The following is a 20,827-nucleotide window of genomic DNA, read 5'->3' as shown; positions in this document are numbered from 1 at the left end:
CTCTTCAACCAATCGGAAGAGGCGGAGGCGGGGACGGATTGTCCCGAGGAGGGGGAAAAAATATTTTTTTCTTCAAGAATCAGAGAGTGAGAATTTATTACCGGGTGCTTTTGCTTTTCAACGGTGGATCGGGATATTAAAAATAAGCACGTGGTTAAAAGAAAAACTGGGTGTTTGATTGACATAAAGACAGGCGAATTGACTTTTGAAGCGTAGCAGAAAGGGTGCCCGTATTATCCAATCAACGTGGGGAAGAGGCGGACTCTGTGGCGACAGTTTGCGCTGATGAAGTGAATATTTGGGAAAAAGGCGATAATTTGTTTGAAAATAATTGCTTAAAGATATTTAGGTAGTGTTTTGCGATAATTAAAATAAAATATAAGTCCTAAAACGTAATAATAACCGTCGTTGGTGACGGCACAAAGGTTTGCTTGCGACGTATGACGTCAAGGCGCTGGGCGGGCGGAGCAGACGGTGAGCGGGGAGCTGAAGGTAAGATGTCGCGGTCAGTCTTCTGTTTGGCTGCTCTCTGGTATCTCAGGGCTGCTAGTATTTCCGACCCGAAGCGGTCTGGTGTGCTGGAGAGGACGTGTTTTCAAGGGGGAAAAGGGAGCTGAGGGGGGCGGGGGACGGTTCGGGCACGAGGATGCTGGCGCTGTGAGGCGCGGCCGCCATTTTGCGGCGAGCGGGTGTGTAATGGAGGGCGGAGGCCTCGGCGCCCTGCTCTCTCACTCGACGCTTCCCGGCTCTGAGGACCCGCTTCCCATTCCTCCGTCTTCCGTCCTGCGGCTCCCCGGGACGGTGGCAGGGGCGCCAGGTAGAAACGTGGCGTGGTTGGGGGCGCTGAAGGCGGAGCTCACTCCCGGGCTGGAGGTGGTAGCCCGTCCCCGCCTCGTGGGGTTGTCTCGATTAGGCATTTTATCTCCTCTTCTTCCCTCTCCCCCCGAGATAGACTTTATCACAACTATCGGTTCTTCGACTGTGGAAGGAATCACGTCACATGTTAAAGGTGTTTCTTTCCACCAACGTGCAGGGGCTACTGGTGACATTCGCAGCTTCTCGTTTATCTTAAATTTTCATCGTCCAGTCAATTAGCCAGATTAAGCATTTAGATTGCTTCGTGTTTTCTATTCAGGATTCTTAAAACAATCCTAAATAGAAAACACTAACATTTCGGTGTTAAAGTCTTGTAAATGATCTGCAAATTGGCCCCTCCACGGTATTTACCTCGACTGTAGTTCCCTGAACTAATTTTAATTACCATAATATCTGCTTCGAATATATTTAACAACTGAGACTCGTATTCACTACCTGCTCAATGAAGATCTTTTCTTAATGTTTGTTCTTAGTTTGGGACTATCCATCAGTTCTAGGCCAAGTCAATTTTGCATGTTTCAATAGAATCACTCTTAGTTCTAAATGAATATAGAACCAGACTGTTTTGCCTCGTAGGGCAATTCTTCTTTTCCCTTTCCATGAATCAATTTGCTAGTTGGTTGCTCTCCGTCTCTTTCGATTATATTCTCTATGGGTAGGGCATACACACCACATGAGGTCTCATTAGGACCACACTTATTTAGTTACAGTAAGGTGTCTTCATTCTTGTACGCAAATTGTCCTTTTAATGAAAGCCAATAGAATCTAAAAGATTAAAACACTGGCTGAACTCTCTAAAAGCCACGTCTGTGCAGCACCATCCGGAGGTGATGAAATGTAGCTTAATCTTGGCCCAAAAGTTTTGCCTTGGCAAACATTTGTCATAAAATGCCACCTGCTTTGCCAGGTCATGAAGTGTAAATGCATCCTTCTAAGTTCTATTTAATGGCCATTTTAATTGTTTAGTTTGGCAGCTAATGCCTGTAGCTCTTCAGTGTTTTTATCTCTTCTAATTCCTGGTATGCATTTCTTTTGAACACTTTTTTTGGTAGATGGTTGAATTTTATTCAAAATGCATAGTGATAAATTTCCTGAATATTAAGAATTTTTTTGTAAAGTGCTTTGAATGTTTTAATCTTTGGGAAGGGATTATGTAATTACAGGCCTGTTATTTTAAAACTTCCTCTTTTTTTTCAGACACTTTCTTGATAAGACCGTCATTGGACATTCAAATGGAGGAAAATTTTGTTGTCAGAATTCGTGGACTTCCATGGTCCTGCACAGCTGATGAAGTCTTGCGATTCTTCTCAGGTTTTGTGAATTTATCTGGGTGGTTTGGGACTCAAAGTTTACATTCTAGGGTTTGCCTGAAAATATGAGCTTTAAGGGAGTGAATGAATAAATATGTGGACAGTTATGTTGAGGTTTTGGGGGGCTAACTTATTTCGATACCAGAGGAGGCCCTGTGGCCCATCAAGCACCAGTAGAGCATTCCCAGCAGTGCTTTCGATGTACCTTTTTGATTCAGAATGCTTTTTTTTGTTTCCCTGCTTCCCTTTCCTAAAATCACATGCCATTAATTCATTAAGTATGTCGTTTTCAGATTGCAAAATATTAAATGGAACTGCAGGGATACACTTCACTTATTTGAGAGAAGGCCGTCCAAGTGGGGAAGCTTTTGTTCAGCTAGAAACTGAGGAAGATGTAAAATGTGCCCTCGCAAAAGATCGAGAAAGCATGGGGCATAGGTACATTGAAGGTAAGCTTGTTTTAAGTTGTTGGCAGCCCAAGGCCTAACCTCAGAAGTCTTGCATTTACTGAGTTCCTTGTGCTTAATGAAGTAATAAGTGAAGCGTAATTTTTGACACACTTTTTGACGTAAGTTTTTGACACATCAGTAAATACTTGAGTATTGTGGGGCTATTGATGATTCCGGTGATCTGGCTGTCCTCCAATTTTCTGTTCTGAATTCCAAGACTCTGCCTTTTACCTAACTTTCACTGGATCCTGTTCTTCCTTCTACACTTGCTGACTTAAAATGCTTTCTGCTTAGTTATTTTAAATTTCAAAACCATTTTAAGGTATGTTACCTACCAGCAACAAAAGAAACACACCGAGTCATGTATAAGTGTTAGAAACTATTTTATTAAAAATTACTTACGATAATAAGAAAAATAAGTGTTAGAATGTTAAAAGTAAAAATGTTAGATATTAAACATTAACCCCCAAAACTAAACTCAAAGTGTGTATGTGATAAATTCCCAAACTCCAAGTCCAGGAATAGTTCTCAAAGTTCAGTTCAGCAAGCTATAAGGTGAAATGTGAGCAAAGGCTTTTGCAAAACCACCGTTGACTGAAGAGAAAATGTAGAGAGAGAATAGAGACGTTGTAAAATCCAAATGTTCCACCATGGAACCCATACGACACCTCAGTCACTGATGATCTCCGCTGCTTTGTACCGAGTATCTGCCCAAAAGGCATTTGAGATGTGGCTGTCCACACAATTACCTGTTTCCTTCTACAGGTTAACAACGAGGTGGACTGCACTGGATTATTCCAAAAATCCATACGTGGATTGTAGTGACAGACAGTTATTGTTTTTCATCCATCGATACAGAGACCAGCAGGCAGTGTCTCTTTTTCCTCTCTCTCCTTCTGACTCCAACTGAACAAAAACATCAGCATGTCATTATTTCCTGTTGTTGTAATAATGGACACACACACACACACTCTCTACTGTACTATGTCTTAAAGGGACATTCAACAAATAGTAACCTAATCTGTAACAGATACCTTTGTGGCCTTGCCCCTCACTTTACCTTTTTGGATGACTAATTTCTCCTGTTCTGGCCTCCTTGCCTTGAATTCTGCTGATTTTGTTGTGGGAGGCAATTATTCATAGTTATCAAGACTCTGTACTTTTTTCTGCATACTCCCTTTACCATGTTGCTTAAACCCTGCTTGCTTGACAGCTTTTTTGATCTGATGCTGTCTTTTATTCCTGGATATTACTGTTTGTGCTGGTTCTGTTAACTGGTGCCTTGGTGAAGGTGGATGAGGTGCTGACTGCATGAAAAAATATAGTTTGGAGAAGAAAACATTGACAATCAATGCATTTATTTGCTATTAAATATGGGGAGGATATAATGGAATTTAATTACAGGAGGAAAATGATACATACACTCAGCATACATTAAGGTGACCCAGTTAGAAACCTGACATGCTTGTTAAAGCAAATGCAACTTGTGTGGCTTTAGTTTCTCAGGATTTGGTGTAAGTTCTGAATGTTTGTAATTGAATAATCAGTGAACTTATAACATATCAATCTATTTAGGCATCAACAAACCTAGTTTTTAAGCTCCTTATCATTCTCCTTTACTGTTATAAAGGATATTCGAAGGTTTTGATCATTTATGTAGCTGGGTTTTGAAATTGCAAATTACATGAGCTTTAATTCAAGTTTGGGTATACATGTGAATGGAATTAGCTTGGCACTGGTGGTGGGGGGGAGAATGGAAGATGGGGTGAGTAATAAAAGTTGTCTTCAGTTGGCAGTGGAGTGTGCTGTTCATTTCTTGATTCCATTGAACTTGTTTGCACAGCAGCAGTGCAGAGAAGGGACTTCTGGTGAAATGGAAAATTCTGAGCACAGTCTTTAATATTGAGCTGTTCGATATGGATAAAAACCAATGTTTGAACCTGTTGTCAGATTAATCCCAACATCTATTCATGAGTTATAAATTAAGCAGGCAAATTTTAAATTTATCAAATATTTAAGGTTTTGTTTTCTAGGGCGGATGTCTTTGCAAGATAAGTGTAATGTACGCTAAAATGGGAATTCTTGGATCTTTCATCCAATGCATTGTTCCTCTTGACATTTTGCAGAAAAATTTGTAGATTTTAGTATTCCAACTTGTATTTGCAGTGTTTGAAACGAAAGCCACTGAAATGGACTGGGTACTAAAACACGTTAACCCAAGTCAAACAGAATCAACAAGTGATGGAACAGTACGCCTTAGAGGCTTGCCATTTGGATGCAGCAAAGAGGAAATCTTGCAATTTTTCACAGGTACTCATTGTTTACCTATTTTTTTTAGTAATGAGACACCAAATGCTTGAACATATTATCTGGGATTTAAATGTCATAGTAATGTTAAAATAGATTAATTCATGGGAAAACATTGGGAATATTTGTAAATGGTATTGCATAGCTTGTCCAGTGATTATTTGTGTTCAGTGTTGATGTCCAAGGCTTATACAGCATTTTGTCAATGAAGGGGTGTGGGGTAGTGAATCATCGCAATTTTTAACTTGGTAGTGTGGCACATAGTATTGGGCACAAGGGTTTTTAATTGAAAGGATTTCTAAAGTAACAGCTTTTGTTAAGAAAGAAATTCCTCATATTGTTACTACTTAGCACAGTGATTTAAATGAAGGCAATATTTGTAATGGCAATCCTTAATGCAATTGCTGTAAATGTGCAGGCTAAAGAAAACTAATTGCTATTTAGAGAATTTGGGGTGCATTGTAGAACAAAGGCCACAAGTTAGCTTTGTAGTCCCAGCAAACAGTATTGGACTGAGTTTCTAAGGCACACTTGTATTTTGTAGTGAAGTGTTTGAAGTTATTTTGCTAGTGTAGATTGTATTTGTTACCAAAATGCTAATGTTTAATTAACTAGATTCATTGACTACATGTCTTTTATAAAGACACTTCGGGCCAATATCAAAAAAATTTGTATCATTGCGTTTCCATTCCTCAATTTAAAGAAATAATTTTGATTTCCTAAATATTAATCCTTGAGTCCAATGTTGTGAGCCAAGAGTTTATACATGACATTATAATTGAAGGAATGCTTTAGAAAACTATGCCCCATATACCAATTTTTCAGTAACATTGCCTAAATGTATATAGCAGGCCAGAGTTCTTTGCATGTATTACATACTGCATTCAACTAATTCATCCTTATTTATCAACCATTCTAAATTTTTTTTAATAATGATATTTTAGAGCTGATAAAATGCAAGCAAACTCTATTTGGTTATGGTACTGTTATTCTAAACTATTCCTTCTCAACTTTGAGTCCAACTAAGGTTTGGGTCACTTGGTTCAGGTGGTACAGTAGTGCTGAAATTTTGAATCTGAGAAGTTGCACTGCAGGGTGGTAGATGCAGGTGTGTGTCTGCTGTCCTGTATTTCCAAACCCAGCTTTGCCAGTGTGGGGGAAGTGTCTACCAAATGTTAGGCACTTACTCTGGACAGAGGAAGTGTAGCCTGGGATAATGCACCTCCTAGCTGTCGGCTACAGAGCCGCGTTGACTGTTCCCGTCAACCCTCCAAGCTTGTGCCAAAGGTGGGAATACTCAAAGGGATAAAAATATAGTGGTTTTCCCTTAAATTGGGTTCTTTGCTTCCATGTTGACCTTTACAAAATGTAAAATCTTGTTTTGCTGCTGATATCTCAGTTACTGTCTGTGAAGAATTTATAATGGGATGAAAAGACTGAAGAAATAAGTAGGATACCTCGGACATTTTAGACAACTGGTGGACTACATGTTTGCCAGGAGTGTCTTGCCATGCTTTTGTTCTCTTGTTTCCCCTCTCCTGAAAGTGCCAACTGTTTTGAGTTAAGTTTCACGTTGGTGGTTCCTTGCTCATACAGTTATTTTTCAGGTGTGAAACCTTCGGTAAAGATTTTCAACCACTGGGAGATACCAAAACCCTACTTAGATTTTGAGTCCCTTAGAGATAAGTGGGTGGTAGGAATAGGAATCCTGGCATAGAGGTGATTTAGTGCAGAATAGCAGTAAGAAATTGGCTTGCTGGGGCTGGGTGACTTGGCAACTGATGGCTTCTGCAAGTTGAGCCATTGGTTTGCCATGCAATTCTTACAAGATATTGGGTGCTTTGGTTCAGTTAAATTTGTTTCTGTAATTATTTCAATCCCAAGTAAATGCCAGGCAGATGAGTTAGATGAACAAGTAAATATGGTTCAGGCACTAGTTCAGTCATATGATTGTTGAGCTGGTAGCTGGTCTAATCCTTGCTAACTGTTTCTTCACATTCAGTAACTTGCAGCTTGTAATATAAGTGAACACTTGTATTTATTAAGACCATGCTAAATTTGTGTATTGACGCAGAGTTTGCTTGGTGAATGCACTGTCTGTATGATGCTGATTATGTAAAGCAAATTGATTTGGATTGGATTTCCTACATCATCCTAAGAAGCAAACCTTGAGGCTTCTGCTTTTTTTGTTGTTGTTGGAAGGTTTAAAGAATTCAATCACCCAGTTTGGTACTGTTAGTGCGTGAATGGGTTCATTTCTATAGTCCATTCCACTTGGGTATCATTGACCTATTAATATTTTCTTTATTAGCTATATTGTGGATTATTAGTCATGGAAGTTCCCCTGCCCTGTGTTTTGTCAGTTTAAAATCTCTAGAAGTGGAACTTAATTCATCATAACCAGATGAAACTGTCCAGTTATGATTGTCAATTTGTTTTACCCAAGATCAACGATGCAGCAGGAGCATGGAAACTTAGAGGTTTAACTCCAAGTCTCGCACGACCCTGACATGGAAATATAATGTTGGTCCTATACTGTTGTATCTAAATCCTGGAACTCTATCCAACAGCACTGAGTAGACTGCTGCAGTACATGGTGGTGGTTGAACATAGTACGGGCCCTTTGGCCCATGATGTTGTGCCAACCTACATAAACTTTATCCACATTCTATCTATCCGCTTCTCTACATCACCTCCCATAACCCTCTATTTTTCTTTCATCTATGTGCCTATCTAAGAGTCTCTTAAAATGACTCTATTGTATCAGCCCCTGCCCCTATCCTCCACCCCAGGAAGTGGATTCCAGGTACCCACCACTGTGTGTTTGTTTGTGTGTGTGTGTGCGCATGTGTAGTTTTTTTAAAAAAACCTATCTCTGATATTCCTGCTGAACTTCCCGCCACACACCTTAAACAGGCAACCTCTAATATTGGCCATTGCTGCCCTGGGGAAAATATGCTCACTGTCCACTGTCCATGCCTCTCATAATCTTGTATACCTCCAAGTCTCCTCTCATCCTGTCCCTCCAAGGAGATAAGCCCTAAGTTGCTCAGCCTCTCTTCATAACACACGTTCTCCAGTACAGGCAGCATTCTTGTAAATCTCCTCTGTACCCTCTCCAGAGCTTCCACATCCTTCCTATAATGTGACCAGGACTGAACACAATATTCTGTGTGGTCTAACCAGTCTTATTGAGCTGCAACATTACCTCTTTGCTCTTGAACTCAATCCCCCAGCTAATGAAGGCCAGCACACCATATGCCTTTTTAACCACCCTATCAACTTGTGTGGCAGCTTTGAGGGATCTATGTACTAGAACCCCAAAATCTGTTCCTCCACACTACTAAGAATGCTGTCATTAGCCATGTACTCTTGCCTTCAAGTTAGATCTTCCAAAGTGTATCACTTCACAGTTCTCCAGATTGAACTCCATCTGCCACTTCTCTGCCCAGCTTTACGTCCTGTCAATATCCCATTGCAACCTACGACAACCTTCTGCACTATCTACTGCACCACCAACCTTTGTGTCATCTGCAAACTTAATGACCCACCCTTCCACCTCTTCATCCAAGTCATTTATAAAAATCAGCAAGAGCAGGGGTCCCAAAATACATCCCTGCGGAACACCACTTTACACCGAGCTCCAGGTTGAATACTCCCTTTCTACAACCACCCTCTGCCTTCTGGGCAAGCCAATTCCAAATCAGCCAATTTTCCATGCATCCCATACCTCGTGACCTTCTGGATGAGCCTACCATGGGAAACCTTGTCAAGTGCCTTACTAAAATCCATATACACCATATCCACCCTTCTACCTTCATCAATCTGTCTTGTCACTTCTTCGAAGAATTCTATTCGGCTTGAGGCATGACCTGCCCTTCACAAAGCCATGTTGACTATCCCTCCTGAGACTCTGCATCTCCAAATGCTCATAATTCTTATCCCTAAGAATCCTCTCCAATAGTTTGCCCACCACTGACATAAGATTAACTGGTCTATAATTCCCAGGATTATCCCTTTTACCTTTCTGGAACAATGGAACAACATTTGCCATCTTCCAGTGCCACTCCTGTGGCCAGGGAGCACTCAAAGATCATTGTTAACGCTCCAGCAATCTTTTCCCTCACTTCCCATAGTACCCTGGGATATATCCTATCTGAGCCCAGGGACTTACCTATCCTAATGCTTTTTAGTAGCTCCAACATGCTTTCTTAACCTCGACATGCTCCAACGCACTTGCCTGTTCTACGCAAACCTCCCCTTCGTCTAAGTCCTTCTCCTTGGTGAACACTGAAGCAAAGGATTCATTCAGGACCTCTCCTACTTCCTTTGCTTCCGGACACATTTTTTCCCCCTTATCCTTGAGTAGTCCTACCCTCGCCCTAGTCATCTTCTTGTTCCTTACATGTCGAACGCCTTAGGGTTCTCCTTAACCCTACTTGCCAAGGCCTTCTCATGTTCCCTTCTAGCTCCCCTAAGTTCCTCCTTAAGCTCCTTCCTGGCTACCTTTTATAACTCAAGACCCCTGACTGACTTTTGCTTTGTAAACCTTAAATAAGCTTCCTCCTTCCTCTTGACTAAACCTTCCACCTCTTGTTAACCATGGTTCCTTCACCCTACCTATCTAGAACCCCATGCAAGTGATCCCTAAACATTCTCCACGTTTTTGCAGTGCATTTACCAGAGAACATCTGTTCCCAAGTTCATGCCTAATGCTATCATAATTTGCTCTCCTCCAGTTAAGTACTTTCCCATAATGTCTGCTCCTCTCCCTATCCATAGCTATGCTAAAAGTCAGGGAGTCTAAACCCCGGAACCTCAAGCAGCCACTCCTGCCCTTGCAACAGCAAGTCTCTGTAATGGCCACAGCGTCGTAATTCCATGTTCGAAGTTCGTCTCCCTTATCCTTGCATTAAACACGTTTCAACTTGTCTAACTGACTGCATTTATGCCCCATCCCTTGCCTATCTTTCCTCACCTTCTCTGTACACTTTGTATCTACTTCTACACCAACTGATCCAGCAACTAATCTAATACATCCCTTGACAACCTAGTTTAAATCTTCCCCAACAGCTCTAGCATTGGTCACTCTTGAGGTCAGGTATAACCTGTCCCTTCTGTACAGGTTGTAGCTACCCCAGAAGAGATCCCAATTAACCACAAATCTGAACCACTGATCCCTGCACCAACTCTTCAGCCATTCATTTATCTGCCTTATCCTCCTATTCTTTCTCTCCCTGGCATGTGGCACAGGCAGCAATCCAGAGATTACTACCATTGAGGTCCTGCTTTTTAACTCCCAAAACTCTCTTCAGGATCTCATCCTTTATCTTACCTATGTCGTTGGTGCCAATGTGCATTATGACTTCTGGCTGCTCACCCTCCCCCTTGAGAATACTGTGCACCTGATCGGAGACAATCCCGACCCTGGCACCAGGGAGGCAACATACCATGTGGGAGTCTTGTTCTTGTCCACAGATTCTCCTGTATGTTCCCCTAACCAACAAAACCCCTACCACTATCACAGTCCTCTTCCTCCTCCCTTTCCTTTCTGAGCCACAGAGCCAGACTCCATGCCAGAGATTTCCACTGGTGATTCATTAACTCCCCACATCCCCCCCCGCAAAACAGTATCCAAAACAATATACCTGTTATCAAGGGAAACAGTCACTCGGGTATCCTGTACCAACTGCCTATTCCTTTTCCCTCTCCTAATGGTCAACCAGCTACCTACATCCTGCACCCTAGATGTAACTGCCTTCTGGTAACTCCCATCTATCATCAGCTTCCTGAATGATCCATCCTGAATGCCATTGCCTTGGTAGCAATTGGACTCTGGTATGTGGGCTTGATGGGTTCCTGCTTCCTGTTGATTTATTTTCTGAGTACACATGAATCACCCCTTTCATAAATTGCCTTCACTTTTGTTTAGGTTACTTGATTGTCATTTTCATTCTAGAAGTAATGTTAAAATCAACTGGAGTATTGCCAATGTGGCTTCTTTGCAGGCATATAAATTAAACCATGTCGCATAACTGCATTTACTATTGGAGTAAGATTAAAACATTCACATTCTGTGCATACCTTTTTTAAATTGAAATCCTGTATTTATCTTTGCTTTATTTAAACAGCATTATACTGCCTCTTGCCTCATTAGTCAATTCTGATATCAGTACTCACCATTTGATATGCTGTAGTATGTGTATAAGAGTAGGAATGTTTCAATTTTTAATATTGTTCCCCTTGTGGGGTATTTGTCCTTGGGTTGAAGGGTTGGAAATCGTGCCAAATGGGATAACATTGCCGGTGGACTACCAGGGGAGAAGCACGGGGGAAGCCTTCGTGCAGTTTGCATCAAAGGAGATAGCTGAAAAAGCACTGGGGAAACACAAGGAAAGAATAGGGCACAGGTGGGGATGGACGGAAGGGTGGCTCATATGTCTTTAAGCCCACTTGTTCAGGTTGCAGAATTCATTCATTCTTGAAGAGAAAATAGTCGAACCACCCACACACCTTTGGAAAACAGTGGGGACTCAACTGATTTTTCTAAATTGTGTAAAGATGTCCTATACTGTAGGGCCCTCAGTCTAAAGAGTTGAAAGTTAATGGTAAACGTAATGAGAATTTATACTTGCATAATTTAATTTTCCGCATTAAATGTAGAATTTTGATAATACACAGAGGGCTCCACAGTTTAGGATTATCATTAGATGTGAACACTAAAATTCCAATTGTTTAAATTTGAACCAATTTTTAAATAATTGTTACATTTGGATTAACTAAATTACATAAACAAAATTACATTATTTGTAACATTTACAAGCCAATATGACATTGTAAAGCTTTTTTCTCAGCTTAGTGCGTGAAGCGCACAGCACTGCAGGCTTCAGTCATCATCTAACCTAATGGGAAGGTGGTGACTAGTCAGCTTGCTGATTTGCATATAATTCAACTGAAGAATGAAACATTTCATATTGGATTGAAATCAGTATTTGAATTTGCACTTAAAAGCGTCGGTATAATGCCCAATTGATGAAATTTGTTGTACTTCTCAACCTTGCACTCAGCTTTGTTTTTAAGCAAAATGTCTGACTTGGTACTTAACACAACTTGTCTCATCATTTTTGTGTTGGAAGGCCAGGTTTGTCTGTGGCCAAACTAAATTGGTCACAACATTATCATTTTCTTTTTGGGAGGGAGGTGAAATTTTCATGAGTTTTTCTGAATTTGATGTTGGTGGAAATTTGGGTGGAACTGTGAATCATTGAGGCCCAGTAGAGAAACAATACATAATAAGCTTCCTTTCTGGGAAGATCCATAATGTATTCTTGTATTGCACTCATCAGTTTGAATATAGTTAATATATTGCAAGGCATCTATACTGAGTGCCTTTCAGCTTAACGCTCAGGTGATTGACTTACTCCCAGATTTTTGATGTGAAATTGGCTGCGATAACCAATAGAAGATGTAATTGAGGGTCAGTTTTGGTTTTAAGTACACTGGGCTATGTGTTTATTTTCATGAAATGTTGCCTTTATCGCAAGTGGCATATAGTATAAAATTAGGCAAGTGCAGCCACCAGGCCTTTTTATCCTTGAAGATGCAATTACTTTGGAGATGGTGGAAAGAATGTTCATTTGATTCACAGGATGAATGGGGTTGTTTTAGGAGGAAAATTAACAGTAAAAGTAAACTGGGCCTCTACACTCAAATTCAGAAGAATGAGAGGTGATCTTGTCATTTTTGGGTTCCTTGGTAGAATAGATGCCATAAAAATACTTCCCCAAGTGGAGGAAATGTAGGATTTGGTGGAGTGGTCTTGGGAAAAGAGATGCCCACTAAAATGACCAATTCCTTAAGGTTCTGAACCTTTGGGAAGTGCTGTTCCAGTAATTTGTGGATGGTGAGTTGTTGAGTATGTTCAAGTGCAAGAGACTTTTTAATTGCAGTAGAATTGAAAATTGTTGGGGTTGAGTTGAGACTAATGATCAGAGCAGCCATGATCCTGTTGAGTGGTGAAGAGTGCTATATGGCCTGCACTTGCGTGTCCTTGATTACCTCAAGTGCATTTCTAGTTTGGCCTTGAAAGAGCACAGATGCATCTTAACTGAACATATAATTTTAAATTTTGCTGTTCACTCCCTTGTTTCCAGTGTGTTGTAACAAGTCAGACATTTAATTTAAATTCATTGTTAAAAGCAATTGTAGCTATCTTTATGGCTATTGTATTTATTCTATATAAATATTAATTACGCTAAGACCAAAGTAGATTGATTGCTCTGGTGAAAAGTTAAGTTTTCAATTTCAGTCTTAACTAACAAGCTTATTATTCTGATTCTGAGTGGCCTTGCCAGAGTGCATCCAATTTCATGGGTGAAGCTGACACTTATTTCCACATAGGTGTTTTAGTTTGAAAGATGAGTGCATTTGATGATGTTATTTCATGCTTCAATTAACTAATTCAAAGTGCCATTAGTATATCACCCACTGTTAACTCACTTGATCTTAAAGTATGGAAATGTCACAGACCAGGAGTCAAATACACTCCATCTTGAACCATGTTGGCATTGACATTCTAGCCTGGTTCTATAATGAACAGTGACAAAGGCTATCTGCTGAATAAGGTGATAACCATTTGGGGACAAAATGCTTTTTCTAATGTGTTGGGCCCTTGGTGAGGATGTTCTGTAGTTGATTTATTGTCAACTTGAAAATGGGCTAGGGAGATGTGGCTAAAAATGAAGTTTTGTGATTCTTTTCACCAGAGGAATCTACAATTGTGTAATTAACATTTTTAACTGAGTTTAAAAGTAGTCATAACCACAAGGTAAATATATTAATTGTGGCTGTTCAGGTATATTGAAATCTTCAGAAGCAGTAGAGGGGAGGTTCGAGCTTATCATGATCCTCCAAGAAGGTTAATGGGACAACGTCCAGGACCCTACGACAGGCCAATGGGTGGAAGAAGTGGCTATGGTGGTCCAGGCCCAATGAGAGGAGACATGTTTGACCGTTCACGCCGAGGCTCTGCTTATGGTGGTGGTAAGATTGGGAATTCAATGATTTTTGGCATACTGGTAGATTTCAAGTTGCATTTTAAGTGAAGTGCTGTGTACCAATCAGTATTCAGTTTGTATGAATTTGCTCTTGTATACTTGTGCCTCTTTAATTTGTGCTGTTTGTGTCTAGATAAACAAGGTGCTGTTTAACCTAGTTTTAACTAGGTATTGGCATCCAGTAGTAAAAGGACTTCTAGTTGGGCACAACTTGTTTTTAGGACAGACTGAAGTTTGTTTTCTTCTAGGTTATGGCAACTTCGATGATTATGGTTATAATGATTATGGTTATGGACGTGATGGATATGGACACAATATGAGAGGAGTTGGAATGATGGATAGAGGTATGAATCTCATGTTAGCTTAAGTCTTTTTTCAGTATGTTTAAGATACCATAGTCATACACCATGGGAGCAGGCCTTTCAGCTCACATTAACCATCAGGCACCTATTTATACTAATCCTATATCATTCTTCATATTCAACCACTCCACTACATGAGTGGCAATTTACAGTGGCAAATTAACCTACCAACTGGCACGTCTTTGGGATGTGAGAGGAAAGCAATGTGGTCACAGAGAGAACATGCAAACTCCACATAACACTGGAGGTTGAGATTTTTAATGTGGGTTGCTGGAGCTGAGAGTCAGCAGCTGAGCCTAGTTGCATCACTGGTGTACCCCATGGTGAAACTTGCTTTATTTTTTTTAACTTGGGGCTTATGAGAAGTTCTGTTAAAGAATAAACTAGTTAATTACACTAAGGGTGTTTTAAAGAAATTTGTTGGAATTGCATGTTCAGTGCAACTGAGGGATGGGGCATGTAGCATGAGGGAAGCATTCAGCTCTGAAGATGACCTCCACAGGTATAACTGGCTATTTGATTTATTTTTAATTGTGTTGCATTATGTATTTAGATTTTGTTGCTTTTCACCCTGGATTTGGTTTCTAATGTCTGTTATGTACAGGGATGGGAAACCGTGGTTATGGTGGAGCAGGAGATGCCAGTCCACTCTTTCAGAATGGTACAGGTCATTATGTACATATGAGAGGATTACCTTTTAGAGCTTCAGAAGGTGATGTTGCTGATGTAAGTGGAATTTTGGGAATTGTATTCCTCACTAAATTTAACCTAAAATTGAAAGACACTGGAATGTTTAGGAAAGGCACCATTACATTCATTTGATGTATGACTGTTTATTTTCCAATTAGGCACACCTGTGACCTTTAAAGAAAAAGTATAGAAGAGAAGCATTAAAACTGAGTTGTTGAACAACTTGAGCTGAATTTCGGTGGAAGCTCTTGTAATGACAGGTGGCCTCAGCCCAAAGCTTCACCATAATTAGCATTGATTTGTAAACAAGTTAGCTCTGGTTGAGCCTGAGTATTGCTGTATTTTGTGCTCGGTTAAGAATTTTAACTGGCTGTGCTTGGTACTGGCATATATAAGCTACACATTCCAATTACCAGTTCCTTGTATTAGCACTGGTAAGAATGTTCTGCTTTGCAAGAGGCAAGAGTAATTGTTGACAGTTATCATTGGTCAATTATCACCTGTATTCCCCATAGTTTTTCTCACCACTGATTCCTGTGAAGATCAGCTTCGAATATGGCTCAGATGGTCGCCTGACTGGAGAAGCTGATGTTGAGTTTGCTACTCATGAAGATGCTGTTGCGGCCATGTCCAAAGACAAAGCACATATGCGTGAGTGATTTGTCCAGTTCTGCAAATGGATATCTGATCAAACAATATCAAAGGTGTAATGCTGTATTTCTTAAAACTAATTGACATCAACTTGGGCATAGTACCGTAAGGAGCAGAGGCCATTTGTCTCTCCACCAACACATGTAGTCCAAGGTTTATTAACAAAAGTTAGCTTAGTGCTGCAAACCTGATTTAGGTTCTTTGGGTGTCAAATGTGTACCTTATGAATTCAGCTTTTGTTTTTATTCTCTTGTGCACTTGGCCCATAGTAATTTTTCTCTAAGATATTGGTGTTCAAAATTAGGCTGATTAATTTTGACCACAATGTTTATACTGAAACTGCTGTGATAAGGAGAAATTGGTGTGTTATTAATTAAGATTCCATCTTTTTAGAACATCGATATATTGAGCTTTTCCTGGACTCAACTGCCAATATGGGAAGTGGCTATGGAGCTCATAGAATGGGTGCTATGGGTATGGATCATTATGCTGCAGGTGATTATCAGTTCTGACTTGTTTTTTATTTCTAACATTGTCAATTGACACCATTTGGTAAAATGTAAAGGCTTTCATGAACTGCCAGTAAATGGGTGATTCTGACTACTAACAGATTTGTGGAATAGATATAGGAATAAATCACTCAATTTTTTTTTTGCAGGTCACTGCCAATTTTTCCCAAATCATGTCGGCCTAGTGATGTTATTTAAAGGGGCAGACAACGCTGCTTTTATTGCAGTGGTGATGTTAGTGGTTCTAAACAAATCCACTTTAAATCTTTAGGTGACAAATGAGAGCTAAAGTGGAGGTAATTGAAGTGACCATTAGTTGAAATGGCAGTACTGTCCTCAAGCTTCCCTGAACTTGATTTCTATCTCAATCTTCAAACTAATTCCTTTTCTAATCAATATCAAACTTGGGAAGAAAAATTGTTCTATCTGAGCAACTGAAGTGCTCCTTGAGGTATATCTACTTTAAGAGAACAGGTACAGTAAATGTCCAGTAGTCTAGCACCCTCAGGACTTTGGTGCTAGGCTGGCAGATTTTCTAGACTTAGATATTACTCCCAGTTCCTCATACTTTGTAGATGTTACAGTAGAAAAATTTTCCAGTGAACCCGGTGAGTTTAAAGGGACCACGAGAAATGTTGCCTACATGATCTAGATGCTGAACCACTGAGAATTCCAAACAATTGGATGGTGGGTTTACTTTGTTTGAACAACTGTTTTCATCTGTGGATGATGTGTAATTGGCTTTGAGTGGTCAGTATATTGCAGTGGCATTTAAAAGTTAATTTGGTATGTTTAACTTGAACAGGGTGGAAAATGCTACGAATAGTTTCATAAAAGAACAGGAGGAGAATTGGTGTTGTATGCCAAATTACTTCAGTGCGATAGCTAATACCTGTCAATATTTGTACCCACAAAGGCAGGATCATTTTACTAAGTGGGATACTGCTGCTTTAAATGCTATACAAGTTGTCAAGTATGTGGCATACACATCGGAGTAGCTTAATGGCTATTGCTGTTTATTGAAGATAGGGTGAGATTGATTAGACATCTTTTTTTATTTTGACAGGTAATCAAGGAGGCTATGGGCATAATGGTCAGAGTATGGGAAATAGCTATGGCAACATGGGAAATAGTTATGCGGGCTATGGAAATGCTGGAAATGCACGTGGATATGGTAAGTGAAGATGCTACTACTTGGTCTGCTTTGGGGAGTTATTGGCCACTGATGGTTATAGTAAAGCTGTTGTTGAAATGGGGATGAAACAATTGATTGCAGAGCATTTAATAGCCAGTGCTCCCTACTTTTATGGCGATTGCATCTTGAACTTAATATTGGGACTGAACAAATTCTCATTTATGAATGAGAAAATGGATTTCTTAGAATAAGTTTTGCTGTTTAAATTACAGGCTATGGTGGTATCGCAGGAGGATATTCCAGTAATCCAAATCAGAACATGGCAATGGGTAGCTTGGACACAAACATGGCTGGATGGAGAATGTAAACCATTAAGCGACTGGACTGTGAGTCAGAAGCTTCAAGAAACCAATCTGCCACGTAATGGATGACCAATGCAGCAGCACTGCTGTTTTCTTCCAAGATCAAAAGCAGTAATATTTTTACTAATAGAGCTACTTTGCAATTCTTTTTATTTTTTTACATGTTTTGGTGTAAAAGTCTAGAAATAAATGTTGCCCAATATTGGGTAACTGTTTGAAGCTTCAGGTATTTGACCTGATGGCAAAGGGGAGAAATTGTCTCGATAAATTTCGACTTGAGTGAATGTGGCAAATCAAAGTAAACATCTAGTGCGAAGCTTTCTTTTGAACTTTTGTTTTATTTTAATTAAATCTAACTTGGATTATCATTTTAAAAACTCGAATGAGCAAGTTGTAATTGTATGCTATCTTCTACTTTGGTACCATTTGAAATGGGGAGAGGTTCAGTGGGTATTTTTAATGCAGTTACCAGAACTTCAACCACAAATGTCTGTAATTTGCTCAATATTGTTGTCACACATGCAGTAATGGGCATTCGGTAGAACATCTTTGGCATTCTCTTTTGAAGGCAATTTTTTACCATTTTTTTTTCTCTTGCCCAGTATTGTTCCAGTTGGTTACATGTTTCCTCTTGTCATCCTGTTTATATTTTTTTCTCTCCATTGGCCTCTATCCATTCAGTCATGAGACTCAGTTGGATTGAGATGGGGCAGCTCCTAGCCCATTCCATTATAGGGAATTTCGCCCAGTTTTGACTCCCTCGAATGCACTAATGGTTAAACTAATGCACAGGTGTTGAGGGTTGAGCTGTCACCCATCCAGTTGTTTCAACGGATTCTTCAGCATTTGGCATTGAAATTCAGCAAACATGTTTTTCTAGCCGTTGCTATGTTAATTTTTTTAATGTCTGTGTCTGGTTAACATGGTATGTTAACCTGATTCTTAAACTTTTGATTGTTAGCTATGTAGTTTTAAAAATGAGAAGTGTATATTTGTACCTTTCTACAGGAGGTGCTTTTTGGGTTACTATTCTTCAGTAGGATCTATTGACTTTGACACTTCAATGTGCAATTTCTGATATGTGCACATTTTGTCAAACATCTGTGAAAGATGACTTACTGTACATTTCTAATGGTGAATATAATAAAGTGTAATTTCAGAACTCTGGCATAGCCAAGATCTGTTCATGGTATGAAAGGGAAAGTTGCTCAATTGAACTGGTTGTTTGCAAAAAAAAAAAACAGGCAAGTTTGTCTAATGGCTTTACTGCCCTTTGAAGCTTTAATAAAACTGGCACAGCTTGTGTGGGAATGCTGCCTGCACAAATTTAGTGCCCGTGGAGCATTTGAGAGATTCACTAGAATAATTCGACATGGGGATTGCACTTGTTTGATTTGGCTGTTGGAGCTGGGGTCATTGCATCATGAAGGGTTTGGGGTAGACGAAGAAAAGCTTTTGAATGGTTTATGGTCAGAAAATCATTTAGTCATGTGATAAGGGGATCATTTTTACATGGCAATGGGTTGTTTATTCCCCTGAGCCTATTCTACTACCCATAAAGACCAGGACAGTTCTGGGTATCTTAAAGCCACAACACTTTTGAAATCTTGCTTCAAATGTCATTTCAGGGAGTGCTCCAAGCTCTACAATCCTTGAAGTATTTCACTAACTTCATTCCAGTTAAATGTAATTCTCAACTTAAACACCCCTTTAATAATTAATTTTTTTGCTCAAAGGGTGCTTTAAACCTTGTACGGGGAATGCAACTGTTTAAATTTGAACTGTTGGTTGTGCAGGTATTATCTTGATGTATTATCATGGCACCCTCCAGTCTCATGTACTTAAAAATAGGCAGGACTTTGTATACCTGTGGCATTCCCATACAGTCCTTGAGTATAAAGGACAATGTTTCATTAGACTTTATCCTATCTGCATGTGACACAAGAATGGATTAAAGTGTCACACTTTTCTCCCTACATTGGAGTTAGAATTTGGAATGCCCTGTCTCAGAATGGGATGTGCAAATGGATTTGAGGAAATTAAATATGAATAGAATTTCACATGGGGCAAAGTGGAGCAAATGGCATAGTTCAGTACTGATGTTGCAGGTAGAATATTATTACACAGATTATTTGTTGACCTTTGAAATTGGTTTTAAGATGCTCAAGTGTAACATTTTCCCAGGGTAGGGAAGGTTTAAAAACTAGAGGGCATAGATTTAGGTGAGGGGGAAAGGTTTAAAAGGGACGTGATGGGGCAACTTCACAAAGAGGGTAGTAGGGTATATGAAATGAGTTTTCAGAGGAAGCTGGAGGTGGGTACAATTACAATGTTTAAAACACATTTAGATAGGTGTGTGGATAGGGAAGGTATAGAGGGAAATGGGACTAGCTCAGACAATGGATATTCAGAAACTGAAAATGAGTGGAGTATGGGCATCCAGGTGTGGGTATGAAATGGTTAGCATTGCAGGTGCAGCAAGTAATTACTTGCTGCATGTGCAATGCACCTTTTGTTAGGGAGTTGGAATTTAAAAATATTGTTACAAATGTACAGGGTGATGGTGAGGCTGCACCTAAAGTACAAGGGATGAGAGTTGTCATATCACAGATGACTAAAATTGGATCTGTCTTTGGAGTTTAGAAGAATGAGGGGTGATCTCTGGGTGAATCATTGCTCGATTTTGTTAGATTCCTGGCAGAGCAGCACTCTGACACCAGTGCCAATCTTGTTAGTGATTATGTGCCTGGGAATATATCCTGAGCACAAGATAAGATACAATGTAAGTATTGAAAGTCCCTAATTGTAAGTGTATGAATTCTGCAATATCAGGCCTCCACTGAGTGCTGCATTGTCCAATGACTTGTTCCAGCATCTCTGACCTTTTGGCCTCTGAAGCTTGCTGTCAGTCTCAAGGGCTGTACACCAAGCCAATCATGTCATTTTACTGGAGCTATGAACTACAATGTGGGGTGGAAAATATTAATAGCAGATCAAGACTAAACCCAAATTCTTTTTTCTCTTTACAATATTTTTATTGAATCCATGGAAAAAAAACTACTGAATATGTTGTATTAAATTGTACTTAGATTACAATACTCTAAATTAATAATTACATAG

At 39.8% G+C, this 20,827-nt stretch overlaps 1 protein-coding gene across 2 annotated transcripts; it reads left to right on the top strand.

The window, feature by feature from the left end:
* The first annotated feature begins 212 nt into the window (after nt 1–212).
* On the top strand, nt 213–18,888 carry LOC127584222 (heterogeneous nuclear ribonucleoprotein H3-like). 2 transcript variants are annotated; one of them, XM_052040846.1, is made up of 12 exons: nt 213–492; nt 2,074–2,187; nt 2,480–2,635; nt 4,802–4,945; nt 11,214–11,352; nt 13,797–13,984; nt 14,247–14,342; nt 14,965–15,086; nt 15,566–15,701; nt 16,095–16,196; nt 17,277–17,384; nt 17,618–18,887. In XM_052040846.1, the coding sequence occupies exons 1-12, from the start codon at nt 441–443 to the stop codon at nt 17,710–17,712; spliced, it is 1,452 nt and encodes a 483-aa protein (XP_051896806.1). In that variant the 5' UTR covers nt 213–440; the 3' UTR covers nt 17,713–18,887. The 2 variants fall into 2 exon arrangements, with proteins under 2 accessions (XP_051896806.1, XP_051896805.1); XM_052040845.1 differs by lacking the exon at nt 213–492 and adding an exon at nt 506–817 and having other exon boundaries at nt 17,618–18,888.
* The last annotated feature ends 1,939 nt before the right edge of the window (nt 18,889–20,827 follow it).

The sequence above is a fragment of the Pristis pectinata genome, chromosome 29 (assembly GCF_009764475.1).
Source record: "Pristis pectinata isolate sPriPec2 chromosome 29, sPriPec2.1.pri, whole genome shotgun sequence".
Classification (NCBI taxonomy): domain Eukaryota; kingdom Metazoa; phylum Chordata; class Chondrichthyes; order Rhinopristiformes; family Pristidae; genus Pristis; species Pristis pectinata.
Note: the sequence above shows the minus strand (reverse complement) of the source record. Positions and strands in the feature narration are given on the sequence as shown.